At 39.6% G+C, this 15,784-nt stretch overlaps 1 protein-coding gene across 2 annotated transcripts; it reads left to right on the plus strand.

The window, feature by feature from the left end:
- Window positions 1-10,724: 10,724 nt before the first annotated feature.
- On the plus strand, window positions 10,725-12,553 carry her9 (hairy-related 9). Of its 2 annotated transcripts, none has more exons than XM_047371392.1 (4): window positions 10,725-11,064; window positions 11,176-11,271; window positions 11,348-11,435; window positions 11,554-12,553. In XM_047371392.1, the coding sequence occupies exons 1-4, from the start codon at window positions 10,957-10,959 to the stop codon at window positions 12,123-12,125; spliced, it is 864 nt and encodes a 287-aa protein (XP_047227348.1). In that variant the 5' UTR covers window positions 10,725-10,956; the 3' UTR covers window positions 12,126-12,553. The 2 variants fall into 2 exon arrangements, with proteins under 2 accessions (XP_047227348.1, XP_047227359.1); XM_047371403.1 differs by having other exon boundaries at window positions 11,557-12,553.
- The last annotated feature ends 3,231 nt before the right edge of the window (window positions 12,554-15,784 follow it).

Genomic DNA, 15,784 nt, shown 5'->3' on the forward strand with positions numbered 1-15,784 from the left:
TGTTAGAAAACAATTACATTTCTCTGCTGTAGAGAAGAGGTGGTAATAAATGAGTGTCACAGACAGTCTGTCACACAGCCGCTGACTATTCAGTCACCACCTCTCAGGGTCTCCACCCAAAAATAAGCAATGATTACTGCTTTTTTTGGTTGTTCTCTATCCCTCTTTGTGTGTAAGAGCAGTTGGTTTTACTGGGGCGCCATCTTCACTCATGTTGGATCCCCTGCCGTGCTGGTCAGTCACAGTGGAATACCCCTGTTTCATAGGTTCATACCACAGCCATAAAGGAGTCTTTGTCACCCGCGAGCGGGGTCATCTCTTCTTTCCGCTGGCCAATACACGCTCACATTCTCCACCTTTTTTATGATTTTGTTTAGCTCACGGCTCCTAAAAAAAAGTACAAAGACTTGAATTATTCACAGGGAAATGGATAAAGGATTAATTTGCATTGATTTTGCTCCAACATAATGGAAATCATTTTTATGAAGAAGAGCGAGAGAGTCATGCATTTTTTTTACCAACAAAACTGGACAAAAAGATCAATGGCACTTTTAATATGGTATATAATCGAGAGAGGAAATCTCAAAACTGCTGCTTTGTGTTTATTGGTCTGAGAGATTTTCCACTTAAGCATTGATAGACTGTGATAGACTGTGATAGACTGTGACTTTTGTGTTGGTGTTTTGGAAATGACACTTTTAGCCTTGGATTGAGAAGACATCAGTCTAAATTTAAATAATTTGGCCTGAGAAGATTTGGAAGTGTTCTTTATAAATCCAAATAGACTGAAGGGCAAGTATGTTAATGCAGCAACAAATGTTCCCTTTTTTTCCACTTCTGTGTTTGTCACCAAAGCCTGTGAAAAATCTTGTTCTCCATTAGATGTATTAGGTTCGGGTGGAACGGATCAGACACAAGCTCAATTGTGGGCCAAAAGAGTTATAAAAAGGACAATTTTCTGCATCATTTTATCTCCGTGTTTGTTTGGTGTTTGTGATCACGCTTACATTGGATATAAAGGAGCTTCGATAAGTGAAACAGTAATACACAACTTCTACATATAGTTTGACAACCAAATTAACGTTTTAATCAACAATGATTATTTAGGGAATAAAAAACACTCATTGGCTTATTAATGTCTGAAATAACTTGTATGTTTGTTTCTATGTTCTTACCCTTGACATTTTTCTTGTCTTGTTACATTACAACCACAAACGCCAAAGTATTTTATTGTTATCTTTTTTAATTTTTTTATTTTATTGAGATTTTTTTGAGAAAATGGTAATTACAGCTGCAAGTACTTTGGGTAAGTCTACCAACTTTAAATATCCAAAGACTGAAATTCCTGTCCGTTTTTCTGCGCAAAAGTGAGATTCCCCATTGTATTTATATCTGGACTTTGATTGGGCCATTCTAACACATGACTAAACTTTGATCCCTGGCTGTATAGAGTCATTGTCCTGTAGGAAGGCAAACATCTATCCCAGTCTCAAGCCTCTAACAGATTTTCTCGCAGGATTTCCCTGCATTTAGCTCCCTACATCGCCGGCATTCAATTTCTATCAACTTTTCTGTCCATGCTATAGAAAAGCATCCCCACAGCATGATGCTGCCATCACCATGTTGTGATCAGGGTAATGGCCATTTTTAGCTTTAGGTGGACACCGAATTTGGCGGGCAGGAAAACAGAGATATTTTGGTCTCTTTTGGCCATATCAGTCATAGCACATTTTTCTTCGCAGCTGTGATTGAGGTGCCGCGGTATGGACGAGCTGCGAGTGCGGACCTCAAAGGCGTGCTAAAATCCTGTAATGTAATTAAGTGGACAGTCTCTCAGATCCATTAGCTCCAAATGGCTTCACAGCCCCACCACCCCAACACATTCATTCAGTCAGTAGGCTGCCCTGTGTTTTTCGAAAGGCAGGGCTCTGAAGTCATCTGAAAAGGGCCTCCTGTGTACTCATAGAGCCCATTGTCTTTGTAAGCCTGTTATCAGCAGGGGAATCGTGGTTCTGCTCTCTGCTGATGATGACTACAGAAATTTATTTAACATATGCAAGAACGTTTGGTTCTGAAAAAAGCAATTTTGCTGTTGAACAAAGGACTTTTCTATCTGTTAAAGCTATTTTAGTGAGAATTATTTAAAGATCTTTATAAATATGAGCAATAATGATTAATCACTTTAAAATATTTGCCTCATTTTTTTACTACCCTTAGTTATCCTTGGGAAACCTCGGAAAACCAACTAAAAAAACTATTTTTTAATAATGTACATTTTTTACAGTCAATGAGTATAATTTTCTGAAGGTTCGCATTCACTATGCCATTCATGATAGCAGTCTCATCTTGTGAGATGTAACCTATAAATCTTTGTTATTTGAGTTAAAAACTATTTAACAAGCGAGCCGAGAAAGCCCCACTCTCATCTAATCGCCAGTAGATAAAAGCGGAGATTGCATTAGCCGTGTAGTTTGCAAAACAACCCTCAAACATTTATTTACGAATCAAATTAAAGGTTCCAGCAATTTCCAAAATTCGATTTAGTGCTTTGTGTTTACCTAATCTCTGGCATTCACACAGACACCAGTGGAAATGTTCAAATGCGTCACTGCACAGCTTTAAAGACCTTCCCCATGTATTGCAATCTAGTGACCCATTCTAAATAACCTATATCATCAGGGGGACTGCTGTTTATAAAGGAGTCCATTGGGATTTCTGCTGAAAGGCTTTTTTGGGTGAAAGCCTGGATGAAAAGTGCAAAGAGAAGGATAAAGGAAGAGTATAGGAGATGTCAGGACGCCTTTGGGAAGAAAACAAACTGCAGAGGCCAATGTGAGTTGACTTAATCTGATTAGACTAACCTCATCAACAGCCCACTTAAAAGGAAGAAGAAAGCCTCGAATCGGGGTGAGAAACAGGAGAAAAGGGTCTCTCTCTCTCTACCCTGAAAGCCACAGAGGGCCCAGTGAAAACACCACATTGTACTGGACATGCTGGTCCGCAGATGGCAAAATGACAACAAGCTGCTTGAAAAGCGAGGCAAATATAACTGATCGCAGAGTTTTTTTCCCCCTGCAGGTATGAAATCAGTTAAGGGAATAATGAGATTAAGGGAGACTAAAATGAAAAACTACCACTTTCACCCCAGTTTGCGGTGCAAACATGCAGCTTTGAAGCTTTTCACTGAATGCTTTCAAAACCATGAGAAATATTCCCAAATTTATATTAATCTATTCAAATGGTGGGATTTCAGCAAAGCACCCTGCTGCCTTTATAAAACATCAAATTGGGAACAGATGAACAAGAGAATTGTTTCTGGTAATAAAAGCACAGTTGATGGGTGTAAAAAAAAAAATAATAATGCATATGGCAACTCCCCATATGTGTGAAACCTCCCTCAACAATACGTATGAAATTTCTCTCTTTGGCTGCTCTGATTGTTTTCCAACCCCTGGAAGCAGAAACCGTCCAACTTATCCTACAGAAATAAGTTAACTTTCATGCTTCAGAATTCAGTCACTCTCCAAGTGAAGCCTCTTGTCTGGATTTTAGGTCAGTTCTCCAAATCCCTGTTCTCTGAGCGAGATGTGGATGCAGGAGTGTTAGACGTCCTTTCATTAAGGACATCAGATCTGCTGCTGTCAGGGTTCTGGCTCTGCTTGTTAAAAATAAACAAAACTATGAAAAAAATAACACATTTTTGATGTCCCGTTATCATCCCTTACATAAAAACGAAAGCTAAAATATTTTGGCCTGATTGTCCTCAAACACCGCCAGTCATGAAGTAAAACAAAACTGGAAAAGTGATTCATTAAAAATAAATGTTTTCGGTGCAGAAATATCATTTGCTGGATTGTCATCAGAAAATTGTGTATTAAATTAATAAGGTGCTTTAAGCTTTTAATGTGAAAATAGGTAGTCAAACAAAATACCCAATGAGTCTTTATCAGTTATAGTCAGGGTCAAACTTATTTACATTTGGCACATTAAAACCACAACATTATAAGTATTTTGCTGCGATTTTATGTGATACACCAACACAAAGTAGTGCATAATTGTGATGTGGAAGAAACATTATACATGGTTTCCCAAATTTTTCTATAAATAAAAATCCAAGAAATGAGGCGTACATTTCACCTCTCTGACCCAGTAATATTTTGCAATTGCATCTGCAAATCTTTTCGGGCATGTCTCCACCAGCTTTGACATTTTTGCCGATTAATTGCTTTTGAAATTTCTCAAGCTCATTCTGACTAGGTTGAGAAGATCTGTGAAAATGTATTTTCAAGTCAAGCCACAGATTCTTAATGGTATTTAGGTCTGTACTTTGACTGGACCATTCTAACGCATGGATATGCTTTGATCTAAAAAAGTGTTTTTCAATCCGGGTCCTCAGGATCCCTTGTACTAAATGTTTGAGGTATTTTCCATACACACCTGACTTAGATGATTAACAGGCTTCTGCAGTATTTAACGACATGCTGAGTAGCTAATGCAATAATTTGAATCAGTTGTGCTGGAGCAGAGCCTGATCTAAAACATGCAGGGCAGTGGGCCCTGGGGACCAGGACTGAGAAACAATGATCTAACCCCTTCACTTGTAGCTTAACCATTTCCAGTCTCAGGTCTTCTGCAATATCTAGTGGGTTTTCTTCCAGGATTTCTCTCTATTTATCGATCTTTCCGTCTCTTCTGACCGGCTTCCCTGTCCCTTTTGAACATAACACACCCCCTCAGCATGATGCTGCCTCTACTATGTTTTACAGTTGGGACAATATGTACAGTGTTAGTTTTTCTCCACACATACCATTTGCATGTACTATAGGTCAAAAAGATTAATTTTTCCTCTCATTTGACCAGAGCAGCATCTTCTACATGTGTGCTATGTCCCCTGCATGCATTATAATACGTTTTAAATAGGCTTTCTTTCAACAGTGACTTTCTTCTTGGACCTTTCCATGAAGGCCAAATATGTGGAGTGCACAGCTATTAGTCCTGTGAGCAGGTTCTCCCACATGAGCTCTTAATTTCTGAAGCTACTCCAGAGTTACCATGGGTCTCTTAGCTGATTATTTCTCTCCTTGCCCAGTCTGCCAGTAGAGGTGAAGGTCCATGTCTTGGTGGGATTGCAGTTGTGCCATCTTTTTTCCATTCCTGTATGTTGTATTGAACAGTGCTCCATTTGATAATCTAATTTTGGGATATTGTTTTGTAACCTAACTCTGTTTTAAAGTTCTTTACAACCTTATCCCTGACATGTCCGGTGTTTCCCTTGTGGGAATGATGTGCAAAGTAAATGAAAAATTCATTTCAGGTCTTATCTAATCAGAGCACCTTCTTCCACAGTGCTGTGCCTCCTACTTGGTTTGTGGTATATTATAAATTAGACGTTTTGTGACTTTCAACAGCTGTCTTCTTTCTTCTTTCCTGAGATTAAACTACACAAAGGTAAACTATTAACTAATGTGATGAACTCTGAATTCAAATGTTTATGCTGTATTTTTAGGGACATCAGATTAAAGAGGGCTGCATATTCATATTCATATTTTATCCATTCATAATTTTGAAAACCATGTAATATTTTACTTGCATTTCAAAGTTATGCAGTACTTTGTGTTTGTGTTGGTCTATCACACATATTCCCAACACATAAACTGAAGTTTGTGGCTATGATGTGAGAAGATGTGAAAAAGTTCACGGGGAATGAATGCTTTTGTAAGCTGTATATTTCTGAAGTTAAGCCCTGTCTGAAACAAATCAAAAACCACCCAAACAGACAGTGTAACAACTCTGTGTTGTGGATTCATTGCTGTAAACACATCACACCTGCAGCACTTGATTTGGGAGCATGTGTTTGAAGGCATTGCCAATCCAACTCAGGCTAATGCTGATATAATTGACTCTCCGTCTGCATTCTGCTCATGGATTTGGAGAAGTGCACAGACTCATTGTAGATCAACAAATTAAGCCGGCAGTGGTCAAAGGAGCTGCTGAGCTCTCAGTGAATCTGGACAACAGACCCCTGAACTCTGCTAAATCTGCAAACACGGCTTCTCCCTCCTTTCTAGCCTGCTTTCATCTCGGCCGACATCTCCTCCTGCAGACCTCTGTGCCTTATAAAGCCAAGTGAAAAGAAAGTACTGTTGGCTCTTGTCTGGTGAATGCAACTCAGCAGCTGAGTTTCTGTTCTACATTCCTTGGTCCAGCAAAGTCAGCATCAGCTTTGATGATGCTCCAGTAAGAGAGTCATTCAAAAAGTTGATTTCAACTAAATGGGGATTCTTTATATGCCTCTGCTTTAGAAATGCAGGAATAAAGAAAGGGTAAATTGAGGGATACCATTTGGAAACGTTGTTAGACCTGTTCTGACTTTTCGGCTATGGATTAACATGTAGTTAATAAATTAAAACCCTGTCGGCTCTGTCGCTTCAGGAAGCAGTTCTGTAATCTCCGTAGCACTCTGTAGAGTTAGCTCTGCTTCATTTGGGCAGATCCGAAAGCAAATAATGACGATTTGAACCCAAGTCCACACAGCTGGCCCTTGAGACTCTGGATCCAGGGTAAAGTGTCCAGCATGCCCCAGCAGAGATCACACATAGAGGGGCATTGAGCCACTGAACAATTATTTATCCTCCACCAGAGACTAGCCGGATGTGTGGCTTAGGAGAGGTTTATTACATTCAGTTTGTTGCAATCCACAGCTGGCCAAGAAAGGGTAAAAGATGTTAGATCAGTTTGAAAACTGACTCATTTGCCTACTTAAAATTATTGCAGGTTCTATTATCAGCGGAGGCCTACTAATTTAACATGTAAATGTGCTGCTGTCAGTTTAAGTCAGGGTTTGGACTGCAGATTAAGAGGAAGCAAGATGTGTCTGTGTTTTCACACTATTTTGGTCAGCTTCAAATTTAAATTATTGTCTTTTTCAGTTATAAATTTTATCTATTCAATTTTATTAGTCTCCGCATTACATAACATAGTTTTACCTTTAAAGTTAAAAATAATGTCAGACAGTATAGTGTGTAAATATTGCAAACAACATTGGCAACATTTTTAATTGCATATTGTTTTAATTGAGATTGACAACCAAACTGAATGAATATTGAAGAACATTTAAAACATAAATTCTTGGTCTTGTTCGTAAGATTTAAAACTAAAAACGTATCTGCCTTTTCTAGATTATGAATCTTTTAAGTGTTTTCAGGAGAGCAACAGCTCTGGACTACAGACAGGTCATTTCTAGATATGCACAGAACTTGGTTTGGTTCTGAGGCCTTTCATGAAGATATCCCCTGGGAAATACTGTTCAGCATTCAAAGTGAAGAACTGATGATCATTCAGTATTATTGGTGTAATCTCCTGTGAGCCTTGGCTAATGTCAGTTATAGCTAACAAAACCAGGTCAAGAAGTCCAACATGGTTCTGAGAAAGTAAAACGTAATGTAAGAACAGGTATTTAGAATCTATTATACACAGAAACAGTGATTTATCTATTCAGAGAGTAGATCCATAACAGCCATCTTGATAAGGTTAATAACAGATATTGATATATATATAATATATATATAATATATATGAATTTGACTTTCAGAATTTACCGCCATAGTTACATTTCATATTGTTTCCTACTTAATCAGTGCATTATAAAAGATGATGAATAATAGGTTAACTATTGATTCTTTTGAATTAAATTAGATAAAATTTGATTGTTTTAAATCTAATTTAAGCATCAAGCTTTCGACTGAAGAGTTTATATTGTGATTATGAGAATAAATATATTTACATAATATATTCCTTTCATTTCTTAGTACAAAGCGTGCTATTTGGATTCTTGAAAAAGAGGATTTACCCATTAGTCTGATGGGTGTTTGATAGTTCTGAGGCTGATAAAGATTTCAGTCAGTCAGTCATTTTCTACCGCTTCTTCCATAGTGGGTCACGGGGGAGCTGGTCCCTATCTCCAGCAGTTTATGGGCAGGAGGAAAAGTATACCCTGGACAGATCGCCTGATATAGATATATATTCCTTTCTTGAGACTGGTGATTATTGATAAATACTGTAAATAAAGTCACTAAATTAAGTCATTAAGACAACTAATTTTACTCATAGCCATTGAGGTTTTCTCTTTGCTTCATGGAGGCTTGATTTATTTGTTGATGCAACATCTGATTTTACCCACTGCTGATTGTTTTAAGAAGTGATTATTTTTAAAGCAGTGCTGCTGAGCATCAAACACCATTCAGATTTATTTTTCAGTTGTGTTATTTCTGTTCAGACATTTTTCATACATACATGTTGTTACATAATTCTCCACAATCAACTTGAATTGGATATTTCACGCTATAATAGATAAAAACCGAGACAGTTAGATTATTTTCCTGTTTATTGTAGGATCTCACACTCTGTTCTTCTCATATTACACAAATTACATCACATATAAACCATTAGGACTGAGGACATCTGATTTATCTTTTCACACACTCAGTTGTAGGACGCTTATTTCATGATGTTCAGTTACTGGCAGAGACAAACAGCATGCGTGATTTTATTTTTCTCTATTATTTACTGTAAGATACTGATTTTGCATATAATTAAATGCCTGCAGGATTAAAAATTTATAATATGACATCCATGTTTTTTAAAGTGAATTTAATTTAGATTTCACTCGGTCAGTTTTATTATTTTTGCACTTTTCTTAATATTGATGAGATTCTGACATTTAAAATTAGTCCGTATAAATTTTTGCATATAATCAATTTTTTCTTTCTTTCTTTCTTACTTATATATATATATATATATATATATATATATATATATATATATATATATATATATAGTGGAAAATATATTTATTTATATATTTTGTACAAAATGTATAAAGTAACAAAGTATTTTGGTACTTTAATGTATTACTGACCATGTTGTTACATTAATTAAAACTCAACTAATTGATTTCTTATAGATTAGTGGTAGGCCTATGCTTCCAAAACATTTAAATGCATTTATGGAACAAATAAATATATTTATCGCACTAATGCCGTAAGTACATTTGTAAAGACATTTTCACAAATAAATTCTACTGAAATGTACTTAAAACTATTTTTGTAGTTTTAAAATACAGTACAGAAATATAGTATATAGCATAAACTTAAACATTTGGGTAATATGTTAATGAATAGTCTGACTACAAGTGTTAAAAGTTTAGGAAAATTATCCATATTTAGTAGTTTTTTGCTCGGAATGCAAGGAAGCGCCACCTTGTGGCGATATGAAAATGAGGGCCGACACTAAAGTTAGATGTTGATCTTCATTCTAGATCATAATTTTTATTAATCAGCAACTGAATAAAGAAACAAAAAAGAAGTATTGTTAATATCATCAACATTTTCTAAATAAAAAGCAGGTGCACCAAGAAAAAACTATTTGTGGTAAACATTTTTGGACATATCTCGAAAATCAGCAACTAAAAATCTGTTCTTCGACAATTTTATACTTAAAATAGAGATTAGATTAGAATAAATCTCACAAAGAGATCAACGTTGAGCGGCACTTTTGTCAAAAAATAAATAAAAACTTATTGACGTTTTTCAAATTAAGTCACTAGATGGCGTCATCCTCCTTCACTGATTTTGAACAGCAACAGGTATCAGATGGAAACGCCAGTTTAAATTATTCGTCTTTGATGGCTGTACTAAGCATTTAAGACCCTGCATCACAGCTTCTTTCAAAAATAGGTTTACAGAGAGACAATAAAAAAAGCTTGCTGCGCCTTTTCAATCTTTTTTGATCCTTTTAATCTTAATATGAGAGCGAAATCTGTTATTAATAGGGAAATGGTAGTATAGACTTCTATTCTATTCTATTCTGCATAACTGCAATATGTCCAGACGGCCAGCTTTGGTTTTTAAATCTCCTTGCTCTATAATCTGCGAGTTTTGGCACGTGCTCTGCGCAAACCCTAGAAGAGACCGTGCGCGAATGGCACGCGGACAGATGTGGCCCTCTCTCCCTCCACCTCCTCTTCGAGCGGCTCCAGCTCCAGGATGATTGACACAGAGGTGGTAGCGCAGCCAATCGGAGAGCGAGCTGCCTTATTTGTGTAAAGTGGCCGCACGCCATTGGCTCGGAGCGTGCTCCTGCGGACCGCCTCGCGTGCCATTACAGACGTCTCCTGGAGGCGCATGAGTACTCCTAAAATAGGGGCGCATTTGTTTTCAAGCTTAGAGAGATTAATTAATTACATTGATTTTCAGATTAAACAATTAAACCTACCCCCTATTTCCTATACTTGAAAGATGAGCATTGATATTTGCATCAAAGGAAAGTGTTGTTTAGCTCCTAATTTGTCGAATTTTTCAATTAGCGTAGACCTTTGAAAGATAAACTACACCAAAACACTCACAAACACGCATCTCATGCACTTTTAACATTTTTGACGAGCAAGGACCAAAGTTGGAGGCAAACATACAGCGAATTCCCCCCCTCGTTATCACTTCACCACCCTGCTCCGCTCTCTCTTTGTTTTTTTGTCCCCGCAGGGCTGATTGAGCAGCGCGTGACTGACGGCCCGCGGGGGTGTTGTCCAATCAGCGGTCTGCCCCGCGCCCAAAGGGTGAGTCCTGTCTGCTATTGGCTGAGGCGAGTGTGGGAAAGAATGCAGAGAGGGTTTCACACGAACTGGGAGCACGCGAGCCGCCTATAAGTACTGCAGCAGCGCGTGTCGGCGGCATAAGACGTAGAGAGGTCGCAGTGCACGGCACCACGCACGGTTTGAACCCGCTCTGGTTCCGGATGACAGCTCGGCGATAACTAGCGGAACAGCTCTGGCGGATCTTTGATGTTCTGCAGTGGCGCAACGTGATTTTTGCTGTTTTTAATCATTCGCTGCGCTTCCAAATAGGATTAACTTCTTCACCCTGTTGTTGCGTTATTATTTTGAACCTGCAGTGATCCATAATGCCAGCTGACACTATGGAAAAGCAGACGGCATCTCCCATCGCTGGAGCTCCTGCCAACGGATCACACACCCCGGACAAGCCAAAAAATGCCAGCGAGCACAGAAAAGTAAGACTTATAACTTGAGAACGTTTTGTAAAATCGTCATCTAGTTTAAAGGTTTTATGTTGGTAGAAAACGCAGAAATATTTACCAGGGATTCTCCTCATTTTTCTACAGTCATCTAAACCCATTATGGAAAAACGTCGGAGGGCAAGAATAAACGAAAGTCTTTCGCAGCTCAAGACCCTCATCCTGGACGCACTTAAGAAAGATGTAAGTCCAGTCAAAACACGTCTCTTCATTGATAAATGTGCTTGAATGTTGTCTAAATTCTTTATGTTTCATGCAGAGCTCCAGACACTCTAAGTTGGAAAAGGCAGACATCCTGGAGATGACGGTGAAGCACTTGAGGAACCTGCAGCGCATGCAGATGAGCGGTAAATTTATATATTCTTGCACATCGTTCGGGAGACTTTATAAGACCGCACATTTCGCAGAGAGCCTACCGCAAACACGCCACTAATATCCTGACTTCTTCTTCTTGCTCTCTGCCAGCAGCGCTCTCGGCAGATGCAACAGTGATGAGCAAATACAGAGCCGGATTCAACGAGTGCATGAACGAGGTGACCCGCTTCCTGTCCACTTCAGAGGGGGTGAACGCGGAGGTGAGGTCGCGGCTCCTCGGCCACCTGTCCAGCTGCATGGGTCAGATGATGTCCGTGAACTACCCGCAGCAGCCTCCGTCCCAGCCGGCGCATCTGGCCCAGCCCCTCCATGTGCAGCTCCCATCCACCCTGCCCATCAGTTCCAAGCTCAGTCCCGCCGAGGCCGTCTCTCCTAAGGTATTCGGTGGGTTCCAGCTGGTGCCCGCAACAGATGGACAGTTCGCCTTTCTGATCCCAAATCCGCCCTTCGCCTCCACCACCACCGCTCCTGTTATCCCCCTCTTCTCCAACGCCGGGGTGCCTGTTGCGGTGAACGCCAGTCCTGTGCACGGCAGCTCCGCGCCTACTGCAGCATCTCCAGTGCACGGAATGACGTCCTTCATTGGGGGGTCCCAGGTGGTCAGTCCCATGGGGGTGAACCCTGGCGCGGAGAACAGTGAAGCGGTGTGGCGGCCTTGGTAGCTAGCAGGGACCAGCCCCTTTTCCAGTTCAAACTTTTACCTAAAACTTTTACACAGCTGTTGCCGGGTTGAGCCTGCGACTTTTCCGCTACAGGATGGCAACTTTAACCACTCGATGCCCCCACTAGTCCTGAATGTTTCGTTTTATGGAACAAATGTTAAAAAAAAAAAACAGCGCATGTCTTGTTTTTGATTTTTGAAATATAATTTATTATTAACTCCAACATTTGGATCTCGGTGATAAAGGTTCAGACAGAAGATTTATAGGAGACCTTTGTTATGAAGTACTTTTTATGAAAAGGTTTAGTTTTGTACAGAGCTGTTATTGATTGCCATACCAAAGCTGTTTTATATTCTGTTTTGTGTTAAAAAGAAAAACAGTTGAAGGTGGGTGGTAACCCAGGGTTTTAATAAATGAGATTTTTTTTATTCATGTCTTCCGTCTGCCTTTGTCCTGTCCTTAAAGAGCCTTTATTGTGTTTAATGCCTTGTGTAAAAGTTATATTTCATGCGTAAAAGTCAAAGGGATGATTTCTCTGATTTAAGCTCCTATGGACGGCTCAAGTGGCACCTTGTCAGCAGTTAGGCGGGAGCTCCTTACATCTGGCTCTTGAGAGAATGGACCCGTCGGACAATAGGGGGTGTATTTTCTATTACTATAAAGGTAATTAAAAGTTTGAAAGGGGTCTCATCCTGTATGCAGCGGGAGGTTTAAGAAGTCTTAAACCCCATTCATGAGCCTGGGAAATGCGCTCAGGGGTTAATGTCACTAACAGATTGCCTCGGCGAAAGAATATGGAAGGATCCTCGCTTTCTTTTGTGCACCAATTGTTCAATTCCGCTCCCAGTGTGTCTGCCTAGATAGATGAGACAACGAGCGAACTTTTTTCCACAGATGAACTTTCGACAGAAAAATCTGTCGCAGGATGTGGAAGATTGGAAATATGATAAAACAATTTCTCATATGAATGTGTTTTCCTCACAGCCCTACACATGTTTAAGCGCACCAAAACGTCTCCACTTCTCTTCCAAGTTTATGTTTATCCCTACGTAAACCTATCTTTCCTCAGTTAGTAGGGTCCGGAACTGGGGGGGCAGTGTTTTTCTGTTTCAAGCGGCGTGGCGCTGGCCGTGTGTCAGCCACTTGTGGTCAGTAGGTTCGGAATAGGTTACAGGTCAAAACCCCTTAACATTTAATACTCCACCGTAGCATCACCTTGGGCGCGCATGTCAGAGAGTGTGTGTGTGTCTAGTGGCAACAGCACATTCATTACTTTCAGTAATTCTCATGGTTCAATGTACCAATCACAATTGTAGTCGGGGATGTTCTCATATTAGGATTTATCATAGTCGTCTTCTTTTAAACCTTATAGATAGGCTTATATCCAGAATTCGACAGAATTATTATTAATATTACAAACGCTAGCGTTAATGTATTTTGTGTGCACATCACCTTGAACACACCATCACCACGATTGATGGCAGCATCATGGATGAAGTGGATGTCTCACATTTGGGAACTAAAATCGCTTTCTTTTAAACTTGAGGGCTTTCAGGCCTATTTAGAGAATGTACACCAATAACATATTATTGGTATTATTAGTTACAAAATTTGGTGTATTGTGTATGTTTTGGTCGAATGTAACTATAACTTTACCAATACAAAAAACATGCCACGTAAGGTTCACATGACCCTAAACACACCATACTCATGGGGAAAGAATGGTTCTGCTGGGTTATACAGAGTCATGCGATGTGGAAGTGTTGGTTTAGAAGGAACACGGAGGCTGGTCAGAGTTCATTTATTGAGCTAGAAACAAGGCAATCTTAGCATAAAACACACCAAAGGCTCCAAAAGACTTCAGACTGAGGTGGAGATTCACCGGAGTAAACTCTAAGCACAAATATATCTACAAATATTTCCATATTTGAATGTTAGGCATTCAGAAATGATTTGTGGTGAGTTTTTCTTTCACAATTTTTTTTTTTTTTTTTTTGCAGTTGGTCCGTGTTTATTCGTATACTTGTGTTTTAGTTTTCACCCTCTAAAGCGCCTGTGCCCTGCAGATGACGCCGCCTGTAACTGGCATACCGAAACTCCGCAGCAAGTGACGCTTCAGCAGCTTTCTTCAACAAGGAGGCATACTGAAACACCAGTTGGCAGCATGTGTGGGTTCTGCGGTTGTTTATCCTCCTTCGCGTCTGAGTTAACAGTTCAGAGATGCCTTTATGGAGCTGAGGTCGTGAGAACCGAGCGAACTAGTCTGCCTGCGGTCTGGCACGATGCCACTTAGTAATTCCCCGCTGGCGGGCCGGTCGAGTAGCTGCTCTGCGGAGGTGAAGAGGCGAACACACGCAGGCGTGGACGCCAAGTGCGCCTGGGTCGATGTAAACATGAGGTTACGATCCAGTGGATATTATTTCATAATAACTTGTGATTCCATGGAAAATAAAGTGCTATGCGTCAGTGATTTCATAAAGTACATCTAAAACCTCCCTAAAAAGATTGAAATGTGCTATCCAGCATCATATTTGCACCCAGAACCTAAAATGTTACAAAGCACAGCAAAAATGTGTTTTTTCAGCAATTTAAGAAAACGAATCAGGCGGGAATCTGTTCCCGGTGATGAAAAGGATTCCTACAGAGGGATGGATGTCCCCTGGGGATGTGCGCGATCGCGTCCCTTGGGAGAAGTCACTATTGAAGGGGGGAGGTCGGGGTCATCAGAGGAGCCACAAATTATCATTCTCATTAGCGACTGAAAGGGAGAACGCGCGCACAACGTGGCCGCCAACCCTTTAACACCATTTTTCCCTCCAAATCCACTATCGCCATTGTTGAAAGGCGTTGTTGTTGTTGTTTAGGCAACACTTTTGTCCTGCAGTGTCTTTCACGGGCAGTTAAGGTGTGCAGATACAAATGCAACTCTGGTCTGTTGCCCCTTTTGTGGAAAAAAAAAAACCTAAAAGCAAAAATTATTCATATGCAGCACATTGATAAAGTATTCGCACCCCTGCATCTTTCAATATTTTGTAACATTACAGCCACAAACGTCAATGGGTTTTTATCTAGATTTAATATGAAAGATCAACACAAAGTAACGCAAAATTGTGAGGTGAAATGAAAAGGCATCAGTAAACTATGCTGCCTTGGGCCCCCAAACATGCAGGGTCCTCCCATAAATGCTTAAAGTTAAACAGACAATAACATTTATATTTGTTTGATTAAATGAGAATATTATGAAGTTTGTTTGACAGTTTCAACAAAGATAAAATAAAAGATTGTAAATAGTTTAAAATTTAAATTTGAGATTTAAATGAGCTTGCATGTTTATTTTGTGAAAACACATACTAAAATCTTCATTGTTTGTTGTGTTGGTTACAATCTAATGCTACGCATTTAAGCTATGCTTTTATTCTTAGTCAATTAAACTTGGCCCTCTCTCCCTCATTCCAACAAATCTGTATTGAACATTGTTAGTGGTGTTGGTGTTCCTAAAAGGAAGAGGGGCCCCGAGTCAAGTCAAGACCCCATACAACCTCAGGCCAGCCCTGGCTGCATACTTCCCAATTTTTGTTGACTAACAAATTCTGAAGTGTGGTATTTCATTGATACTTAGCCCCTCTTACTCTGATACCCCTAAATGAAACCCAGTGCAA

Source organism: Girardinichthys multiradiatus, chromosome 1 (genome assembly GCF_021462225.1).
Source record: "Girardinichthys multiradiatus isolate DD_20200921_A chromosome 1, DD_fGirMul_XY1, whole genome shotgun sequence".
NCBI classification, from domain to species: domain Eukaryota; kingdom Metazoa; phylum Chordata; class Actinopteri; order Cyprinodontiformes; family Goodeidae; genus Girardinichthys; species Girardinichthys multiradiatus.

Excerpts from the sequence above, each read along its gene's own strand:
- her9 (XM_047371392.1), top strand. The coding sequence starts at position 10,957 with ATGCCAGCTGACACTATGGAAAAGCAGACGGCATCTCCCATCGCTGGA. Across the intron at positions 11,065-11,175 it reads ATGCCAGCGAGCACAGAAAA|TCATCTAAACCCATTATGGA; the intron begins GTAAGACTTATA and ends ATTTTTCTACAG. Across the intron at positions 11,436-11,553 it reads GCAGCGCATGCAGATGAGCG|CAGCGCTCTCGGCAGATGCA; the intron begins GTAAATTTATAT and ends GCTCTCTGCCAG.